The sequence below is a fragment of the Lissotriton helveticus genome, chromosome 1_1, assembly GCF_964261635.1.
Source record: "Lissotriton helveticus chromosome 1_1, aLisHel1.1, whole genome shotgun sequence".
Classification (NCBI taxonomy): Eukaryota; Metazoa; Chordata; class Amphibia; order Caudata; family Salamandridae; genus Lissotriton; species Lissotriton helveticus.
The window spans coordinates 1,511,405,564-1,511,424,856 of record NC_136057.1 but is presented as its reverse complement, the minus strand read 5'-3'; the positions used below and the strand labels follow the sequence as shown (position 1 = coordinate 1,511,424,856).

General features: G+C 47.7%; 1 protein-coding gene across 1 annotated transcript in view; it reads right to left on the bottom strand.

Moving 5' to 3' along the window:
* The window catches only part of KIFAP3 (kinesin associated protein 3), a 1,290,910-nt gene that overhangs the window by 511,634 nt on the left and 759,983 nt on the right, over positions 1-19,293 (bottom strand). Inside the window, exon 13 of the mRNA XM_078686865.1 lies at positions 17,318-17,430. Within this exon, the coding sequence (XP_078542991.1) occupies positions 17,318-17,430 (113 nt within the window). The remainder of the gene's footprint in view (positions 1-17,317; positions 17,431-19,293) is intronic.

The window sequence follows — 19,293 nt, the reverse complement described above, 5'->3', positions numbered from 1 at the left end:
CTATATCTGGGCCTGAAACACTCCACTAACCTGTCCAGCGACCATAGAGGGACTCCTACTGTGCTTTGGGCATCGCTGCTTGAATCCAGGTCTCGGCGCCATATTTTAGCAGACACGTGGAGGACCTAAAACTGCGCCGCTACATCTCAGGACATTACAGGGAGCTGAGGGGGGGGCCACTACATCTCCGGACAGCCCCAACGTCCTTCCGCGAGCGGTGCCGCTCATCCCTTCTCCCACCCCCTCCCCTCTTTTTGCCTGCGAGACATTGCCTATGCCCGCTTCCACGGACCACACGGGGAGGAGAAGTGGCGCAACTATGAGGCCCAAGCCTGGCGCAACCACGCAATCCAACAAGCTGGACAAATATACGGTGCAGAAGGTCGCACCTCAGAAGGAGATTCCGACGGACGCACAACAGATCCAAAAGGAGCCGTCCTTAGCTAACATCATGGAGGCTATCCACTCGCTGGGGGCTACCCTTGAAACTAAAATAGACAAGGTTTCCATTGAAGTCAACCTACTCCGCACCGACCGTAACAAAACTTCTGAAAAGGCCAATGCCAACAGGGCGGACATCGCGGAGTTGCAGACATCAACGAAACAGCTGGAACAACGGGTCAACGACCTGGTCCACCAACACCGACAGATGACGCTCCGTCTCGAGGACCAGGAAGGGCAGGGCCGGCGAAGCAACGTCCGCCTCGTAGGTGTACCGGAGGGCCTCGAGGGGCCCAGTATGGAACTCTTCCTCGAGGATCTGATCCTCAATCACCTCAAGCCCAAACGTCTGTCGAAACTGTTCACGATTGAACGCGCGCACCGTGCGCCCACCCCGAAGCCGAAACCGGGAGCACCACCCAGGACGATCATCGCAAAAGTCCTTAACTACAGGGATAGGGATGCGATCCTACAAGCGGCGAGACAGTTGGGGGATTTACACTATGAAAATGCCACGATCCGGTTCTTTCCTGACTTTACTTTGCAGGTCCAGCGGGAGAGGAGATCCTTCGTAGGCGTGAAAGCGGCACTCCGAGACAAGGGTATCAAGTACATGATGTTTTTCCCCGCCAAACTCAAGGTCCTTGCTGGAGGCAAATCTTTCTTCTTCACTTCGCCGTCGGAGGTGCCGGACTGGCTGGACAAGGACTTGCCGGCCACCGGGAAGGGAGCGGAGGACCATAACTGGAGGGACACACAGGTAGCATCCCCTGAATCTGTGAGTGGGAGACCGGGGCTGGATCGGCTGAGCCAGCGCTCCTGGAGGTCCAGATCCGCCAGCCCTCGATGGGACACCCCGGAAGCGGTGGAGGGTACAGACTGAGGGACACTCAGGACTACTCTGCGGCAAACAGGAATGTAACGTATAGCACCATGTCTTTGTATACTGATGTACTGGGGGGGAATGTGGTTCCTATATAATGATGAGATGGACAAATAACGAACGTTCTCAATGCAGGACTTGTACGTTGCACGGTTCAACTGTAATGTTGGGGGGGAGGGAGCCTGGGGGGCGGACAAGGCCGGGGCTACTGCGCTCCCCTGACAGAAGGTCCACTAGGAAGGGAAGACAGGTTATTTAGAGTTGTAAGTTCTTCCTCTTCCGGGGTGAATTCAGGGCGAAATGCACTCTGCTAATTGGGGGATGTGGGTCGTTTTAAACCTACGGAGCAGGGGAGCAGGGAGGGGGGGGGGGGGACAGGGTGTTGGGGGAGAGGGTGGGAGGGGAGGGGGGTGGTGGTGATCAGTTTCAAGGTTTTGGCAATGTCACACCTGGTATGTTATTGTCTCGTCGACAGTTAAGCTACTTCACGCAGGGCCTCAGGTCGGAAATATGGTTCCACACATCTGCAGGAGATTTGGAGGGAGACTCTGCTAGGGGATACACATTCCGATGAAGTGGGATAAGAGTTTAAAGGTACTAAGCTGGAACGTCAACGGGCTAGGGGACAAGCTCAAACGCACTATTGTTCTACAATTTGTTAAAAGACACCTCCCTGATGTAGTTCTCCTGCAGGAGACACACCTATTAGGAAATACATGCCACGCACTGAACAGTTGGGGTTACTACATGGAGGCACTTCCCCTCGGGATCACGAGGGGTAGGCATACTACTCCGGCGCAACTTTCCCTTAGTCGTTGAACAATCAGACTCTGACCCCCTGGGACGCTTTGCTACGGTGTCAGGTTCCTGGGAGGGATACAAGATCAACCTCGTCTCGGCCTACATTCCACCCGGTCTCCAAACACAAACATATCAAGATCTAGGTAGAATGATCCTTTCGCTCCCCGAGGGGCGCCTCCTGATAGGGGGTGACTTCAACGCTGTTGTATCCGGGACACTAGACAGATTTCCACCCAGAGACATCTCACCCGGCCATAGATGGCTTCCTGGACGCCTTTGGTCTTTTGGACTTGTGGCGAACTCGCCACCCGCGAGATACTCAGTACACCTTCTTCGCGGGCCCACATCGGTCGTTTTCCCGCCTCGATTATATTCTTGCGACACGACACTTCAGGATGTTACACATTTGGCGAGAGGCATCTCAGACCACTCGCCGTTGTTTGCCCACCTCACACTGGGCGATAAACAAGAAGGCTGCACTGCACAGATTAACGTGTGGTACCTGCGCTGTGAACCCATCCGGCGTAAACTCCTCCTGTCCACAGACCGATACTTCGCAGAAAATGACGGTACGGTGGCCTCGTCCACGGTGCTCTGGGAGGCCTTTAAAACTGTAGTTAGAGGAGAGGCCCTCTCGGCGATCTCCGGTCGCCGAAAGGAACGTGAAGAGCAAATCGTAAACATGGAGAGGGAAGCAGAGGCTAACGCAGAGGGTGAGCCTGAAGCAGTTCATCTCATGGAACTCAAGGCAGCGGAATACAGAGCCCTAGTTACTGATGCTGCCAAGACCATAGCCAGGGATAAAGAGGGCAGACTATATGATCAAGGGGACAAAGCGGGCAAGCTCATAGCTTGGCTAGACAAAAAGCAACAGGCACAGAGGACAGTCGCAGAGCTCAAAACGGACACTGGTGCCGTGATCACTGAACCCCGTGACATAGTCCGGGAATTTGCGTCACATTATCAGAAGGTATACAGCAAGGGCTCTGTCAGACCGACATCCGAATGCCCTCTCTCTTAGATTTGGAGAGGGAAGACCTGGAGGCGCCAATAACTGTTGAGGAACTTGCCCGAGCGATCGGGGACCTTCGGTCCGGGAAAGCGTTGGCACCCAACGGCTTACCAATTTAAATATATAAGCTCCGCCTTCTGGCCTTAGTCCCTACTTAAAGAAAATGTTTGAGGAGAGCAAGGAACGAGGTATTCTGCCGCGTGATCAGCGATTAGCCACAATAGTGGCCATCCATAAAATGGGGAAACCAAGAGATTCCTGCGCCTCCTACAGGCCCATATCCCTCCTCAATGCAGAGCCCAAAATATTGGCCAAAGTCCTCGCCAATAGACTAAAACCTGTCCTCCCCGCTTTAGTTCATCCGGACCAGTCCGGATTTATGCCACACCAGAACACAGCGCTCAACCTCCGTAGGTTGCACGGAGTCGTGGGTCGTTGCCATACTCTCCAGGAAGATGCGGTGGTACTATCCCTTGACGCTACGATGGCGTTTGACACGCTCGAGTGGTCATATATGATGGCTGTCCTTCATAAATTGGGATTCGGCCCGAGCTTTATAGGATGGGTGCGCCTTTTGTACGCAGCACCCTTGGCCCAGGTCTCTGTCAACAATAAAATCTCTGCAATATTTGAACTCTGACGAGGAACGCAACAGGGATGCCCCCTCTCGCCCCTCCTCTTTGGCCTCTCACTGGAGCCCCTAGCCGCTTGGATCAGGCAAGACCTATCCATGAAAGGAATACGCTGGGCCGACGGATGGGAGGACAGGATTTCGCTCTACACGGATGATGTCCTGCTCTATCTCACCAGACCTCGTAAGTCCCTCATTGTGGTTATGGATATTATCAACAACTTCGGGAAAAACTCAGGCTACAGGATTAACTGGGGCAAATCTGTCCTCTATGTCCTACAGGGTGAGGCTCCCGTGCTCCCGCGGAATTGCCCCATCGCGGTAACCACCGAGGGGTTCCGTTTTTTGGGGTATTCATCTCCAAAGAACCGGACGTCAGATACGAGAATAACCTTCTCCCGCCTCTGCAGCGATTCAAGAGGGACGTTGCCTCCTGGCAACGACTACGGCTGTCCCTCCTCGGACGGGCAGCACTCTTCAAAATGATGTCACTGCCTAGGTTCCTTTACGCCTTGCAAAATTACCCGGACCTGGTCCCAAATGCCTACTTCGCTTCTATTGAGGCCGCGCAGAGGGAACTGCTGTGGTTTGGCATGCCCCGCATCTCCATACAGAAATTGACCCTGGGATGGTTTGATTGCGGTATAGCATTCCCTGATATCCATAAATATTACTGGGCCGCACACCTCTCCGCCATCAATCAGTGTACCTACAGTGATGGTAACGACCCGGCATACGGAATGGACCGCTGGCTTTTACCAGGAGGTAACTTCGAAGCGGCGCTCTACCGGGACGATACTTGCTGACGGGACCCACGCAACACTCGGTGCAGCTATGGCATATTGTACAACGCAAACTGGGCTGGGCTGACACTCTCACGATGGCCACCCCCCTGTGGGTTTCTGAGAGACTCGGAAGGCTAGGCCGTACCAAGGGGTTCTGTAACTGGGACCTCATAGGCATATCTCATGTTCGGGACCTATGGGGCCCGAAGGGGATTATACCTTTTGCCTCCCTCCAGCACACCTACGAACTGGCTCACTCAGAACACTTTAGATACACGCAGATCAGACACTCCCTCCAGGCTAACATTCCAGCGGGAACACAGCCCACTGCCTCCTCACCGCTGGAGGATAGACTCCTCGACGGCCATCTACCTGAACATGCCATATCACTCACGTACAAAAAACTCATTAATCATTCCTCTGACCTATTGCTCCCCCTCAAGGGTAAATGGGAAGCTGACGGTCTAGAAATTGATGAGGAGGAATGGCAATCTGCACTAGCCTCCCCTAAGGAGGTGGCTATATCGGCCAGACTCCGGCTCATTCAATTAAAAATCCTACATCGTGTCTACCTCTCAGGGACTAGACTGCAACGAATGGGCCGAAGTTCAGATGGGTTATGTAGACGGGGATGCGGAGAGGTAGGGTCCTTCTTCCACATACTCTGGGAGTGCCCGCGGTTGCAGCAGCACTGGACCCGAGTGACCCGATGTATGCAGGGAGTATGGGAGGTGGAGATCAGACTTGAAGCTAAAAGGTGCCTGTTAAACATCTGGGAACCTACGGACCTATCGCAGAGTGGGAAGTTATGGGCCACCCTGGGATTTGCGATTGCCAAAGGGAACATTGCTAGGCTGTGGGGGGCGGTTCGATCTCCTAAGGTCGGCCAATCGAAAACTGACATGGACTAGTGCTTGCTCCATGAAAAGACGGTGTTCGAGGTACGAGGCACGGGGCTGCCCTCGGAAATGGACACAAATTTGGACCGCCTGGAACGAGTACAGAGGGAACGTTTGTGAACCCCCTCAGAACGACTTAATTGACGTACCGCTTGTACTATGAATGTTCTTCGAAATACTTCTGTATGCCTCCATACTGTGATCACTATGTATGCCCTGGCACTCCCTGCGTTTGAATGTAGGATATTGTTGCCTTCATTATGATGATTGCCACCTGTTTTTCCTTTTTGTTACTAATAAAAAGAATTAAAAAAAAAAAACACAACAAAAAATCAAAGAGAGTCTAAGCTACTCTATGTACAATTAGAATTCCTTCACCAAACACCCTGGTGTACGGACATTATAACAAACGACGCGTCAGTAAGGTAATATCCATCATTGATACATATAAGGAAGGTGCCTTTACCTCAAATCAGCTGTTAGTTCATTTCAAAATTCTAATGGTCAATTAAATTTAATCAGAAGTGCAGAATACAAAATTCATATTGCTCCTGAATTACAAGAGCATTATAAAATGAGAGATCACTGTGAATAGGAGAAAATATACTGTAAATTGAAGGGACATTACTACATCCAATTCCGTGAGTAGTACTCAGTGTGCACATCGATAGTCAGGCTCACCTTTACAAATAGAGTGGAACACAATTCTTCCAATGGGCATCTTGTTCATCTAGTTCACTTGTCATTCAGACCACAGTACAAGTACGACCTATAATTCAATCAAAATGGATCAGTACCCTATCTATTGCATTATTAGGGTGCTGTCTCTAGATTTAAACATATTATCATCCTTCCAAATCCACAATTAAATGGAGCACTCGAATAGTACATACTCATATATGAACATGCATATTCTCCTTTTGCCACATCAATCCAGGGCATTCATCTAGTCTCTTAACCGCGCATAATCTTGCTCAAATAGGAACGTTATTGAAAATTTCTGCATACAGTCTAGCTTCAGTTTCACTCGACGCATTTTGATACATATAAACTTGCACTCGTTACCAAGCAATACAGGCGATCTGTCTACTTACATTTCAGTGGGGAGAGTACTCCATAAACAGCTCGCAGTGGCGTGGTGGACACGCGCCATCTTTGTTCTCTCTATACTATTCGATCGCCATTCTTTTACTTAATCGTTATGGCAATTTAGAATGTGTCACAATTGTTTTGTGCCATTCCTGAAGAACTTCAAATTAATTCCATATGTATTATTCCTAAAAAAATGGTTGTCCCTCTTAAACCGCAACAAACGGGTACAATTTATCGATAATGTCCAACTTATCCAATATGGCCGCCACCAACTTTAAGGTTCAGTCCGAGTGTAGCCAAACATCACATTGACTAAAAGTCAAATATATTTTAATGAGTTGCTATTTCACGTAAACGATATATACCAAACGGAATGGGAATAATTTGAAATGCGCACATTATTTGCATTTCTTGCGAAATACTCAAGATTAGCGTTAACATCGTGCTTCGTCAGCCCAAGTGGCCGCCAGATCTCAAACGCTTATTCTTATCTCCCGTTATCTTCGTAATATGAGCCAAGCGAGTATGTATTGGTTCAATTACATATTGTAGTTAATAACTGGTCTCTCTAAATACGAAAATAAATATATCTAAATATTAGATGAAAAACGGTCGCAATGACCCTGCTATTTTAGACGTGTATCCCCCATACCTTGACTGGGAAGAAGGGTCCCTACTTGGACAGGGTAACAACTTGCCAACTAGAGACCCTCATTGCTAACATTGGCTTTCAGTAGTGAGGATAGGACTTGTGTTTGCACTTGACCTTCAGTGATTGGTGTACACTACTTCCATATCCAGTTTTCTTCTTGGTCTATTAAGTGTGCCCATCTTTTTTAACTCAAACTACCTACTGCATCATGCCTGAATTAGCATCATCAGTGGCATCCCTAGAAGTGGCTTATGTTGAAATCCTACAACATCAAGGAGTAGAAGGCTATTTGTAAAAACTTGAAAGGTCCAAACTGAGGCATCACCCGGAAAGAGGAGCTACCAAAGGCGCTGATGGCCTGGGTAACAGCCAGACATGCCAGTGAGTGAGACCTGACTGTGGAGGCAGAGGAGCCTATTTCTAGGGTGGACGTGCTTCTGGGAGGGGAAGGGCCAGGCAGCATTGGTTTGTCGCCAGAGGAGCTGGAGGACAGAAGGGAAGCTAGGAGGAATCAAACCGAGTTTGAGAGGTTCAAGATGGAATCACAAAAAATGGTTTTTGACCATGAGCGTTGTCTCACGGAGCTGGCGTTAAAGAGCAAATCCAGCACAGATGGTGGCAGCAATTCCTCAGTGCACATTCTTAAGAATGTAGGAAAGGAGTAGAAGAAGGGTGTTGACGTACAAAGCTGGATCCAGGACTATGAGCCATCTATTCACATGAAAAGAATTGGGGAGCAGGATTGTGGCCTCATTTCTCAGAAGAGGGGAGGGACACCTTGTTGGCTTTGGGTAAGGGGTACAACCTCACATACATGGACATGAAGGAGGCCCTTCTCTCTAGGTATGGTCCCATTCCTGAAACGTACAGGGATTAGTGTAGAGTCAGTAAGAAAACGTATTCCCAGGCATGATTAGAATGTGTAGATTCTTTTTGCAGGTCACTGGATGGTTGGTTGAAGGGCAGCGATGTGACAGATTTTCAGCGGCTCTGCAATTTGATTGCACTGGTCAAGTCTATGTTTTGAAGAGCTGTGCCAGCACTTGACAGATAGTAAGCTGGCTGACTCCAGGAAGCTTGCTATGGAGGCAAACCGCTGGGTGAGTTCCAGGGTTCACAAGAAAGTGAATAGGGGAGATTCCGCGAAAGGTGGGCAGGGCCCCCTACAAGAGAGTAGGGGGAGGCAAGGCTAAAGGAAAGGAGTTCTCTATAGGACCCGAAACTAGTACCCAGGGTAAGGATTCCCATCTTCTAGGAGATAAGAAGAGGAGTGTGAACCTCTTCCTGACAGGTCTACCAAGGAGCACGATGGGTCAGTGGAAGGTGTGAACCTATCACCTACAGTGACCCCAGGGCAGCAGAGTGACTGTCGCGAGTTGTTGTGGCAGTGTGCCACCCTGTTCTCCCCATCCCGAGGTGGCACCCATTGGGGTATCCATGAAGTTGACACTTGGGACAGGCCCCCATGAAACACAAAATTTACAGGCTGGCTGACAGGGTCAGAGTCAGCATCAAAGAAGACGTTTCTAAGATGTTGGCGTTAGGAGTGATAGAGCCCTCAAACAGTCCTTGGGCCAGCCCAGTGGTCTTGGTTCGAAATACTGCTGCACCCGGTGCCACTCCTGAACTTCGGTTCTGCGTGGACTACTGTGGGCTCAATTCCCTCACCAGGACAGACGCGAACCCGTCCCCAGAGTTGATGAGCTCATTGATCAGTTGGGAGCTGCCAAGTTTCTCAGTATGTTTGATTTAAAGTATAGGTACTGGTAGATTGCCTTGACTGAGGGGGGCCAATGAGAGGATTGCTTTCTCAACACCGGAGGGGCACTACCAGTTCCGGGTAATGCCCTTTCGGTTGAAGAATGCCCCTGCCACCTTTCAGAGGTTGGTCAACCAGGCGTTAGCTGAACTGGAGGATTTCAGTGCTACCTACCTAGATGACATTGCAGTGTTCAATTACAGCTGGGAAGATCACTTGTGCACCTCAGGGAAGGGTTGAAGGCTCTGCAGAGGGCAGGCCTCACGATCAAGGCCAGCAATTGCCAGATTGAGCAGGGGTCGGTGGTGTACTTAGAGCACCAGGTAAGAAGTGGCCAGGTGGCATCCCGGCAGCCCAAAATCGACACCATTCTGGCTTGAGAGCCCCCCCCCCAGACTCGGGCAGAGGTGAGAGCGTTTTGAGGTCTTACATGTTACTATAGGAGATTTGTCAAGGGCTATGGCACCACTGGTGCCACCTTGACTGAGCTGACTTCCAGAAAGATGGTCTGGACTGATGCCTGCCAGGCAGCTTTTGATGCCCTGAAGGCAGCCATGTGCACAGTGCCCCTGCTCAAGGCACCCGACTTCTCAAAGGAAATTATTGTGCAGACTGACGCTTCAGAGCATGGTGTGGGAGCAGTGCTCTCACAACTGAATGAAGTGGGCCTAGATAAGCCTGCAGTCTTTCTTAGCAGGAGTCTACTCTCCAGGGAACAGACGTGGAGTGCCATAGAGTGAAAAGCTTTTGCTGTGGTCTGGGCACTGAAGAAACTAAGACCCTACTTGTTTGGGACTCACTTCAGAGATGAGGCAGACCACAGACCCCTAGATGGTTAATGCAGATGAGGGGTGATAACCCAAAACTGTTGAGGTGGTCCATGTTCCTACAGAGAATAGACTTTACGGTGGAACACTGCCCTGGCACAGAACACGCCAACGCTGATGGTCTGTCCAGGTTCTTCCACCTTAGTGAAGAGAACTTCCAGGTGGTTTGGTAGTTCTCCCTCCTTTCATCCGAAGGGGACATGTGTTAGACCTGGCATCTTTTGGCGTGTTTCCTGTCTTTTTGCTTTCTGGCCTCCTGTTTCTTATGGTACGTTGGACATCGTTTTGCTGCACTTTCTCACTGCTGTTCAGAGTTAAAGTGCAAGTGTTCCTACACTAAATTTTGTTTATTGATTGGTGATTCCATGTTTGGCTTATTTGATTTACGACTAAGTCCCTAGTACAGTGCACTGTGTGTGTCTAGACCTATGAATCAAATGTTGCTAGAGGGCCTGCAGCTCTGATTGTGCCACCCACACAAGCAACTTTCCAAGAGTGTCTCAAACCTACCACTACAGTGTCTGCGCACAGTTTTTACTGCTGTGTCGACCTGGCATGTGCCCCCACTTGCCAGGCCTCAACCTTCCCTTTTCTTCCCTGTAAGGCACCCCATAGGTAGGCCTAAAGTACCCCCATGGGCAGGGTGCAGTGCATGTGAAAGGTAGGACATGTCCTTGTGTATGTGACATGTCCAGATAGTGAAATACTGCTAATTTCAGTTATCACTATTGAAAGGTTATCTGTCCCATAGGCTACAAGTAAAACTCTCAATTGGGACAGGACAGAGAAATGGTGTTTAGGCTCCTGAACTCAGAATTTAATGAAATCTTTTTAGGGAGATGGTTTTTAAATTGTGTGTTTGAAAATGGCAGTTTTAGAAAGTAGGCATTTACTTGTTTAACCATTATGTGTACCTCAACTGGGTTGTGTATTGACTGTCTGGTTTTGGAGTGACAGGAGCTGGGGACGTGCATTCACTGTAGACAGCCACAAAGGGGAGGGGGAGGTGTGTCCTGTCTTTACTGGGTGACTCATAGTTGGGCTGAATGAGCCTGGTCTGCATATAGAGTGGTGCGAGGAGTTTTCACTAGCACCTGAATAGGCACTGTTTCCTCTGCATAATGATGTCTACACCTCATGTAGGGAAGCTGGGCCAGAGAGGGCAGAACTGGTTTGAACTGGCCTCAGAGACCATTGCCACAAAGAGAAAATGTGGTATAAATATTGGGACCCAGACCTCAGGACTTTAGAACTCTTTTGGCTCAAGGAACCAAGAAGAAGAGCAGGAGAAGTTCTGAGGAGGAACTGCCACTTTGCTGTGTGCTTTTCTGGGTTAGCCTGCAGTGGCTGCTTCTGTCTTGAGCAGAGGAAGGAGTGGACTGAGCTTTTCTGCAACTTCTTTGTTTGAGTTTCTCCAAGGGCTTGAGGTAGAGCTTGCCCCCTGTTCAAGAAGTCTCAGGAACAGCAAAGACTGCGATCACTACTGGAAACTGTGTATTTTGTGCTGCAACAGAAGAAAAAGCAACCCGATGCCGTTGATGGTTCCGAGTTCTGAAGGCACCGCAAAGGGCACCGCCACTCTTCACGCCACAGCCCTGGTCTCACCGACGCCGCTGGATGCAGTCATTGAGCCTCTGCCTGCACCGCGACCTGAGGGCACCGCACGCCGCACCGCTGCACTTAGCACTGTGCCCAAACGCCCGCTGATGCCAGGGCTCCTGAATTCAATCGCATAGAGGTCGTTCTGCAACGTGTGTGACTTGAAAGGCCCGACGACTCCTGCACCGACCACCGGAACTGACGACGGCTCTTCATGGCTCATCGCGAGGTCAACGACACCCTGCATTTCTATAGGTACTGTTTGCGGGTCTTCCGACACTGTAGCTGGCCTCCGACACCGCGATCAGCCAGAACTACTTGAATTTGTTGTTCACGATGAAGTGATAGCCCTCTACGGAGTTATCGACTTTAAGAAACATCATTTTAAGTTTATTTTTGCCTATTGATATTTCTAAGAACTGGAGCGTGGATTTTTATCATTGTTTGGTTTTGTCTTGAATAGATAAAATATTGTATATGAATGCTTTACACATTGCCTCGGAGATAAACCTGACTGTTCGTGCAAGGCTACCAAGGGGGTGAGCAGGGGTTATTTTAGAAGTGTATCCCCCTTATCCGACTAGGAAGAAGGGTCCCTACTTGGACAGGGTAACAACCTGCAAACTAGAGACCTCCATTTTTAACATATTAGCAATTTCATTATGATTCTCACTGTCAGAGGACACAATGTCAGGTAACTGAGAAACCGCTTTTGAAATGCCAATACTCTCTCCGGGCTGCTGTGACTCCTAGAGTAGCTTGAGTTTCTAGAAGGCATACGTGTGAATTTTTTCCACTGAGTGTAAAGTATAACTCATGAAGAAGAAGAATGGTTTGTTTGGTTCGACCCATGATCATTGGACACCTATGTTTTAAAAGGAGCAACTTGTGGGACTTGCATGGATCTCACCACTTTTTCTTAACCCAAATACCAAGCAAATGTCAAAGTGCGGATCAAAAAACTCAGGCTTCTCACATTTATGTAAATCCATTTCATTCTGGAACTTGCTGCCATTAGCAAAAGTTAAGCCTTCCACATCACATAATTAGATGGGCCTAGTGTAACGAACATGAACCGGTCAAAGCTGAGAGTAGGTGAAGTAAATGCAGAGTCAATGTAGTCTTCATGTAGTTACAGTTATTGTTTTATCGTGACATGCGCCCACCCACACGTGCAGAGTACACTTTTTCCTGGACAAATGTAGGAATGCCGGATGGTAAGAAATTTGCCATAGTAAGTCCTTTTAATGTGGGCAAATGAACTTTTTGGACCACCATTTGGGCATATGTAGGGCACACTCAGTAAGAAAATATACTGGGATTAATGTAAACAACGCCACACTGGATTACCATGAGCCTCTAGTTTCCAGAAAGGCCAAGGGTTTGAACAGTTTCCCGGGTGTCACCTGACAAATTTTGCAGTCATCCCTCATGGAAAATTAGAAGAAATGGGGATGCTGGTATACAGGCAAGCAGAGAGGAGGTTACCCCCTACCCCTTTCCATTCTGCCTTCACAGAGGAACAGAATGGCTGGTGGCCTCAGGTCGTGGTTTTCCCAGATGTCAAGATCCCAAATAACATTCCCTGGTTTCTTGTCAGCTTCCAGCCTAATTAGGTCCAAAGCTCAAGGTAAACCTCAATCTTCCACCCAAGAGGCTGAAAGCCTGTATAGTGTTCAGGGGTTTGGGGGAAAGTGAAATGCCAGGACAGGCCAGATCTTACCCAATAAAGTTTTTAAAACAATCCATGGTATCTTGTGGGCTTTCTCTCCTCATTGAAGCAGGAAAATTAGGGGTAAATCTCCCAAGTCCTTACATAATAAAGAAAACTGAATCCTTCCCTAGTCTAGTGCAGGGCTCCACGTTTGGTGGATATGAAGGTGTTCGTAGTACTATTATCAAATAAATTCTCGTCATTGGGCTGGCGTTTCCATCGAGGATTAACACTTGGGGAGAGGTACCTACACTATTTATAAAGGAGGGCTTTTTCTGAGTAAAAATAAGTTATGTCTTGAAAAAGGCGAGTGCTTTCCAAGCGTGGCCGAGTTCCGGTTTCGGTTCTGGCTCCAGAACTTGTGTTTAACCCTGTCCTGAAGAGGCCAACAAGGAAAAGGCTGAAACGTGGAAACGTCGACAGTCAATTGAAGGAATCTGTATACATTATTGATTCATTGTATTACTTTGTGCCTCAGTAGAGTTAGATCCACTGACTACACTACCAATCTTAGGCACATTGGTCAGATTCACTCTAAGTGGTTTTCCTGGATTGTTTAAGGGGACACTTATTTGTATTTATATATATATCTTTGTGGGTTATGTTATGTGTTTATTTGTGTATTGATTTCATATATGTGTGAACAATTGTATTGAGTGGTTCGTTTCCACTGTTGTTGAACACTACTGCCATTTCAAAAAACACAAGATATATTCATGATGAATAATAGTCATCCAAGAGAGAGTAATTAAAAGTACTCGACTCAAGTCAAGTTTGCTATATTTATTCCTTTGATACAATTTTTTTGCATTTTTATTTGTCCTTTACCCAGGTATTGAAGGGTTAGTTGGGTATATCCCTGTGGTTTATTTACGGCCCCCTTGGTTAGGCACACTGGGTATAACCCAGCTCACAATCTGCCTCCCAGGAGAAAAAAACTTTTTGGGCACCTGAAGTGAAGTGGTGCGTCCTGAGGCAAATATAGACCAGCCCTTGTCTGATAACTCATTTAAACAAGCATTGGCAGAGTGTCTCCTCGTGTGTGCATCCGTCTGTCAGAGGGATGGTGTGTGCATAGTATCAGTTTGTGTGTTCACCTGAGAGTCGAGGGAGAGAGTGCTGGTGAAAGCGCGTGTGAAAAAACACATCACTTATCTGTCACAAGCGACAAAATACCGGGGTGAGTGGCCCATATAAATACACCTGTTATGATTTTGGGCGAGTAATCGTGAATATGTTTATTTTCACTCGCTCACGAGCATGTTCTTATTTTGTAGGAGTTTCCATGGAAGGCTTGGTGAACAAATGCTTGTAAGAATGGAATAGTCTATTCCATTGGCAGAAAGGGTTAGGTTGTGACAGACTGTGTGGAACGTGAGCGTGCATTGTGAATGCATTAATAAAATGGCACTAGCATAAGTCTTTCCAGTTTTGCAAGCCATGTAGTCAGAAAGGGAATGTGACATTGGCACACAATGCCATTCTCACTCTGAGATAATGTCGAATTTATGTCGCCTTGTGAAACTCGCGTCTAATCAATGAGATACGTGTGATAGTGCACTGCAGACTAATGTATTTTAGACGTAGTTGCTTTGTATGATGATTTCAGTTTAGTATGCGTTTTCTGACCTGTTTTAGCACACCTTCCAGCCACAAGGAATCCTGCGAAAAGAAAGGGGCTTGTGAAGCATGTTTTATTTATTTAAACTGCTCAGTACATAAGATAAACACAACGCTGGACAAGGGACACATGGTGTCAAGAAAAGGTGTATTAGCCATAGACGGCGCTGCACTTAGAAATCTTGCAGGCCTATTCGTCTCATGCCACTTGTTCTGGTGTTACCTGGTGCACACACACTAGTCCATTGACATGGTCCTTAAAGATCCACTGCTTGAAATAAAGAGGTGAGTGAGCAGAAAGGCGTTGAACACCCCCAAAAACTGCAGGTGGAAAAATGAGCAGAGGCCTTTCATTGTGAGGTGCGGGGAACACACGGGGAGAGGACTTGTGCTCCCCAGGGGTAGGGAAGCATTTAGGGGTGAAATGAGATGCTGGGGAGAGCATTGCCACGCTCTCCTTTCCTCTCAGCCACCTTCTCTGTTAATGGGGCCTGTTCACAGGAGGTGGACACCCATTGTTTATACTGGGCCATCAAGGGATGTGTAATACAATAATGAAGGTGAGAATAGTGCCAGAGCAGCAGTCCTGCCACCCTCCTTACATCGTGCCCCCAAATATGACACCTGTTAATGCAGTGTATTCACAGGAAGGGGACACACTTGGTTTATATGCAGTGGGGGTAGGGTCCAAGAGGGCAGCAGGGGATGTGCATGTTCTGATGTGAGGGCTGGTGTAGGCTGGAACCTCTGTCTGTGCAGAGATTACTACAGGCTCATCCAAGGGGCTTGGATGACAATCTGAACAATCTTTGGCCTCCCTGGAGACATACAGTGACTGTGCTGAAACATTAATTGCAAACTCGAGGAGATGATGGACAGAGCTCTGAAACTTTTCATTAACATGAAAGAGGCCAGCGACAGACCAAACACGTACGAAAGTGCAGGGCTAACCTGGGGGGCATAAGGTCACTGTTGAACAGGAAGGATCAGAAGCGATTTTGAACTGTGAGATTCATGCAACATGGGCTTGGGGACATTAACCACTGAAATGTGATAAATCATCAGAGATGCCAACCTCCGAACTGGGGAAGCGGGCCGAAGCCCGGCATCAGCTCCCTTGCTCCCACAGAAATGCAGAGACATGCTTATCCGAAATGTAAAAAAAGCCATATTGCATAGTTTATCAGCACCAAACACCTAGAGGAGAAAAAGCAGACACTTAAAACACGCCGGCTGAAACAAAACCAAAAACGAATGAGATTGTGACCATAGACAGTGGGAGGGGCGGAAGCAAAGGCAATACGGGCAGCACTTGTGCTCGGAGACAGGAGTGAATCACAGACACGCGCAAAGGGAATGTGAGGCCACAGACAAGCAAGAAACATCGCAGGACTACTGAACTCAAAAATAAAGAGTGTACTGAACAAACGATAAATAAATCCAATGGTAAGGGCACATGTAACCGGGCAGTCGATAGGTAAGTGAAAACACACCCAAAGATGGGACAAAGAGCTACGTTTCATCAATAAAAAGAAAGCAATTTAGAAAGGCACATGAAACAACAAATGGCAAATGGTGGGCGTAGTCTAAGCCAACAGAGGGATTACAGCATGCCTCACAGAGCTGTGCATACGCACTTGGCTCTAGGCTCGAGCTAAAAAGGAATCCCTGGTGTCTAGCAGTGCTTTCCGCCCACTTACACCACCAGTAGGCAGATGGGCAGTAAAATCCCTAATTTGCCTTCCAGAAGGCAGAACAACTGTGTGGGCCCCTGGGTGGTGGGGAGCAGCCGCCCAATGATAGAACAGTGATTTCTAAATGTATATAATCCCTTGTGTCTAGTGGATGTTTTACCCTTTGCGGGACACATGGGAGTATACATCTCAACCAGTCCCATGCCAGGGGGCGCTTCGCACATGATAATGAAATGAGTGCTCTAATGATGTGTAATACTGCTCAGCGATCGCCCTCGTGGCAATCGCAAAGCAGGAGTCTAAAAGGGGCAGGTACTATGGGAAAGGGGGAGAATTTACCTTTTCTAATGAGACCTTTCCTGTCCAAATCATGACATAAGTGTGCAGAGTGTGCTGCTCGTCATTAAAAAAAAAAAAAAAAAAAAGAAAGAAAAGAAGCCCCAGGCTACAAAGAATGCTTTTTCTTGCAGTCCAAGGTGGGGGTCTAAGAGAGAAATTGCCTGGGGCAAGCACCAGGAAGATTCCTAGGCCTTGGTGCTTGGATGGAACCCTCCCATTCACAGTGCCCGATGGTTTATGCTGTGGAAAGGGAGATCATGTCCATAGCCCCCATAGGGTTAAGTGTATTTGCCACACCGGATGATGCACTTAGGGCTCAGGCAGATGAGGATCTTGAAGTAAATAAAAAGGGTGGTCTAGCGCCCATGAAATGGATGCGAGCCCTCTGCCCACTTTGTGTGGGGGACTTTTCTATGGTCCACCTGGAATACCTGAAATGAGGCCTGGAACCTTTCATGATTTAAATAGGAGATTCTGGCAAAATGTGCTGCATTTGATACTGTGCATAAAAGATGCAACATGGTGATACACATCACAAAATCAAAAACACTTACTACAAAAATACTTACTATGAACATTTTTTTGGTTGACCCGTCGTGCTGGGAAATGTTTCTAATCATCTTCATCATCAATGGATCTTTGAATTTCAGAGCCCGTTTCATTAACATCTTTAGGCCATTTCCTTAAAATAAAACATTTGAAAAGATGCTTTAAAGTATTTCTGGCCTTAGCCTTACTACTCTAGGCTCTAATAATGTAAGAATAAGGGAATAAGATTATTTAACAATATGAAAAATAAAAAAACATGATCAGTATGTGTGAGAGTATACTGAAAGACTGTGATAGAGAAAGTCCTGGCCATGCCTCCTAATATTAAAGCACACAAACACATTCCAAAAACACCTCAAATTGAAAAGAAGTTAATTTGAATAAATTTTTCGCCATAAAAACTATTAGTCAGGAAATTAATATTTTAATGTGCTGCCTACACCCTTTTGTAATGAATCAACCTTAACTCCCATGCCTTTTAGTTATTCTGAAAGTTTGAAATGAGAAGATGTTGAAGTAAGAATAAGAGCAAGTGTGTGTGGGGGTGTATGTGTTCGGGCACCACACAAGAATACAATAGGTTCTCATTTTGATTACCTTGCGGCAGCCCCCTTACTTCAATTATACAAGTACAACTCTTTTATCCTAAATCCAATCCAATCCAAAAATTCTTTATTTCGGCCACATAGGCCATAAAAGAAGCAGTAAAAATACATACAGATAAAAGACAATATATACAATAAAAACCAACTGGACCTGCAGTGTTTAGAAAAACATAGTAAAATGGATTAACCAGACATTTTCTTCCTTATTATCCATGCTGCCATTAAGAATTTGGAAACCGCGAACACAATGTGGCCCAGGGTATTAGTTTTCAGCACCCTGTAGGCTTGTAAATAGTTACTGAAGCCCAGATTCCGGCATAGAGGGGCTAGCCAGCGCCTCCTCGGGCTCCGATAAACATGGCAACAGAACATTATGTGCAAATCATCTTCATCCTTAACTTTACAGCATGGGCAGAGCTTGTCGCCCCCTAGCGACCATTTATAGGTGAAGACTTTAGTAGGGAGCGTACCAAACCTCCATTGCAGGAACAATTTCCTCGCCAAAAGAGGGTAAATAAAATCCATAAAAGGTTCAAAGGCATAAGAATTTTTGGATACTATAAAACGTCCCGTCAGGGTGCCACTGTCATATGCACTGTCCATATCAGCAAGGGTTTTGTTCTTATAGAGCTGTGCCAGGGTTTTGCGCGAAATCCTTCTACAACCCTGAGCTGGGTCATCCCATAGGTCTGGCAAATTCAGGCTGGAACATTCCGACTTGATGAGTGCCAGCCAAGGGATCTTACCATTAACATCCAGCCTCAAGACGTGTATGAGGTCCTGCCTATAGTGATGCAGCTCCTCAGTGGACCATAACCGATGCCAGTACTTCACCGGTTTCGACCGCAGGTCCTCTGCGATTGACGGGAGGCCCAGGTCAAGTCTTAGGGGGAGGAGTGGTGTGCCTTGCGGGAGAGCAAGAAGACGTCTGAGGAAACAGTTTTCCACCCCTGCCATGACCTTCCCAGCTTTATGGCCCCACAGCTCACTGCCATACGAGGCAGCTGCCTTCGCCTGAGTCCTGTACATTTCCAGGGCCGGACTGACAGGCTTGAAGGTGGACTTGTTGGATACCCTCAGGAGTGCGCCCGATAGCTGGGAGAGTTTCAGCCTAGATCTTGCCACCTGGGAATCCCATGTCAGGTTTTCTTGGAGTGAGACCCCCAGATATGTAAAGGTAGAAACCCTTTCCAGACTGGTTTCCCCCAGTTTTGGATTGGGTCTGGTCTTGGTCGGAGGGTTGAAGATCATGAACTTAGTTTTTTCCGTGTTCACCTCCAACCCATGTTGTCGACAAAAGTGACCAAAACCATCCACGATCCTCTGGATCCCCATGGGGGATTTGGAAAGAAGGAGGGTATCATCGGCAAACATAATTGCCGGAACCCTCC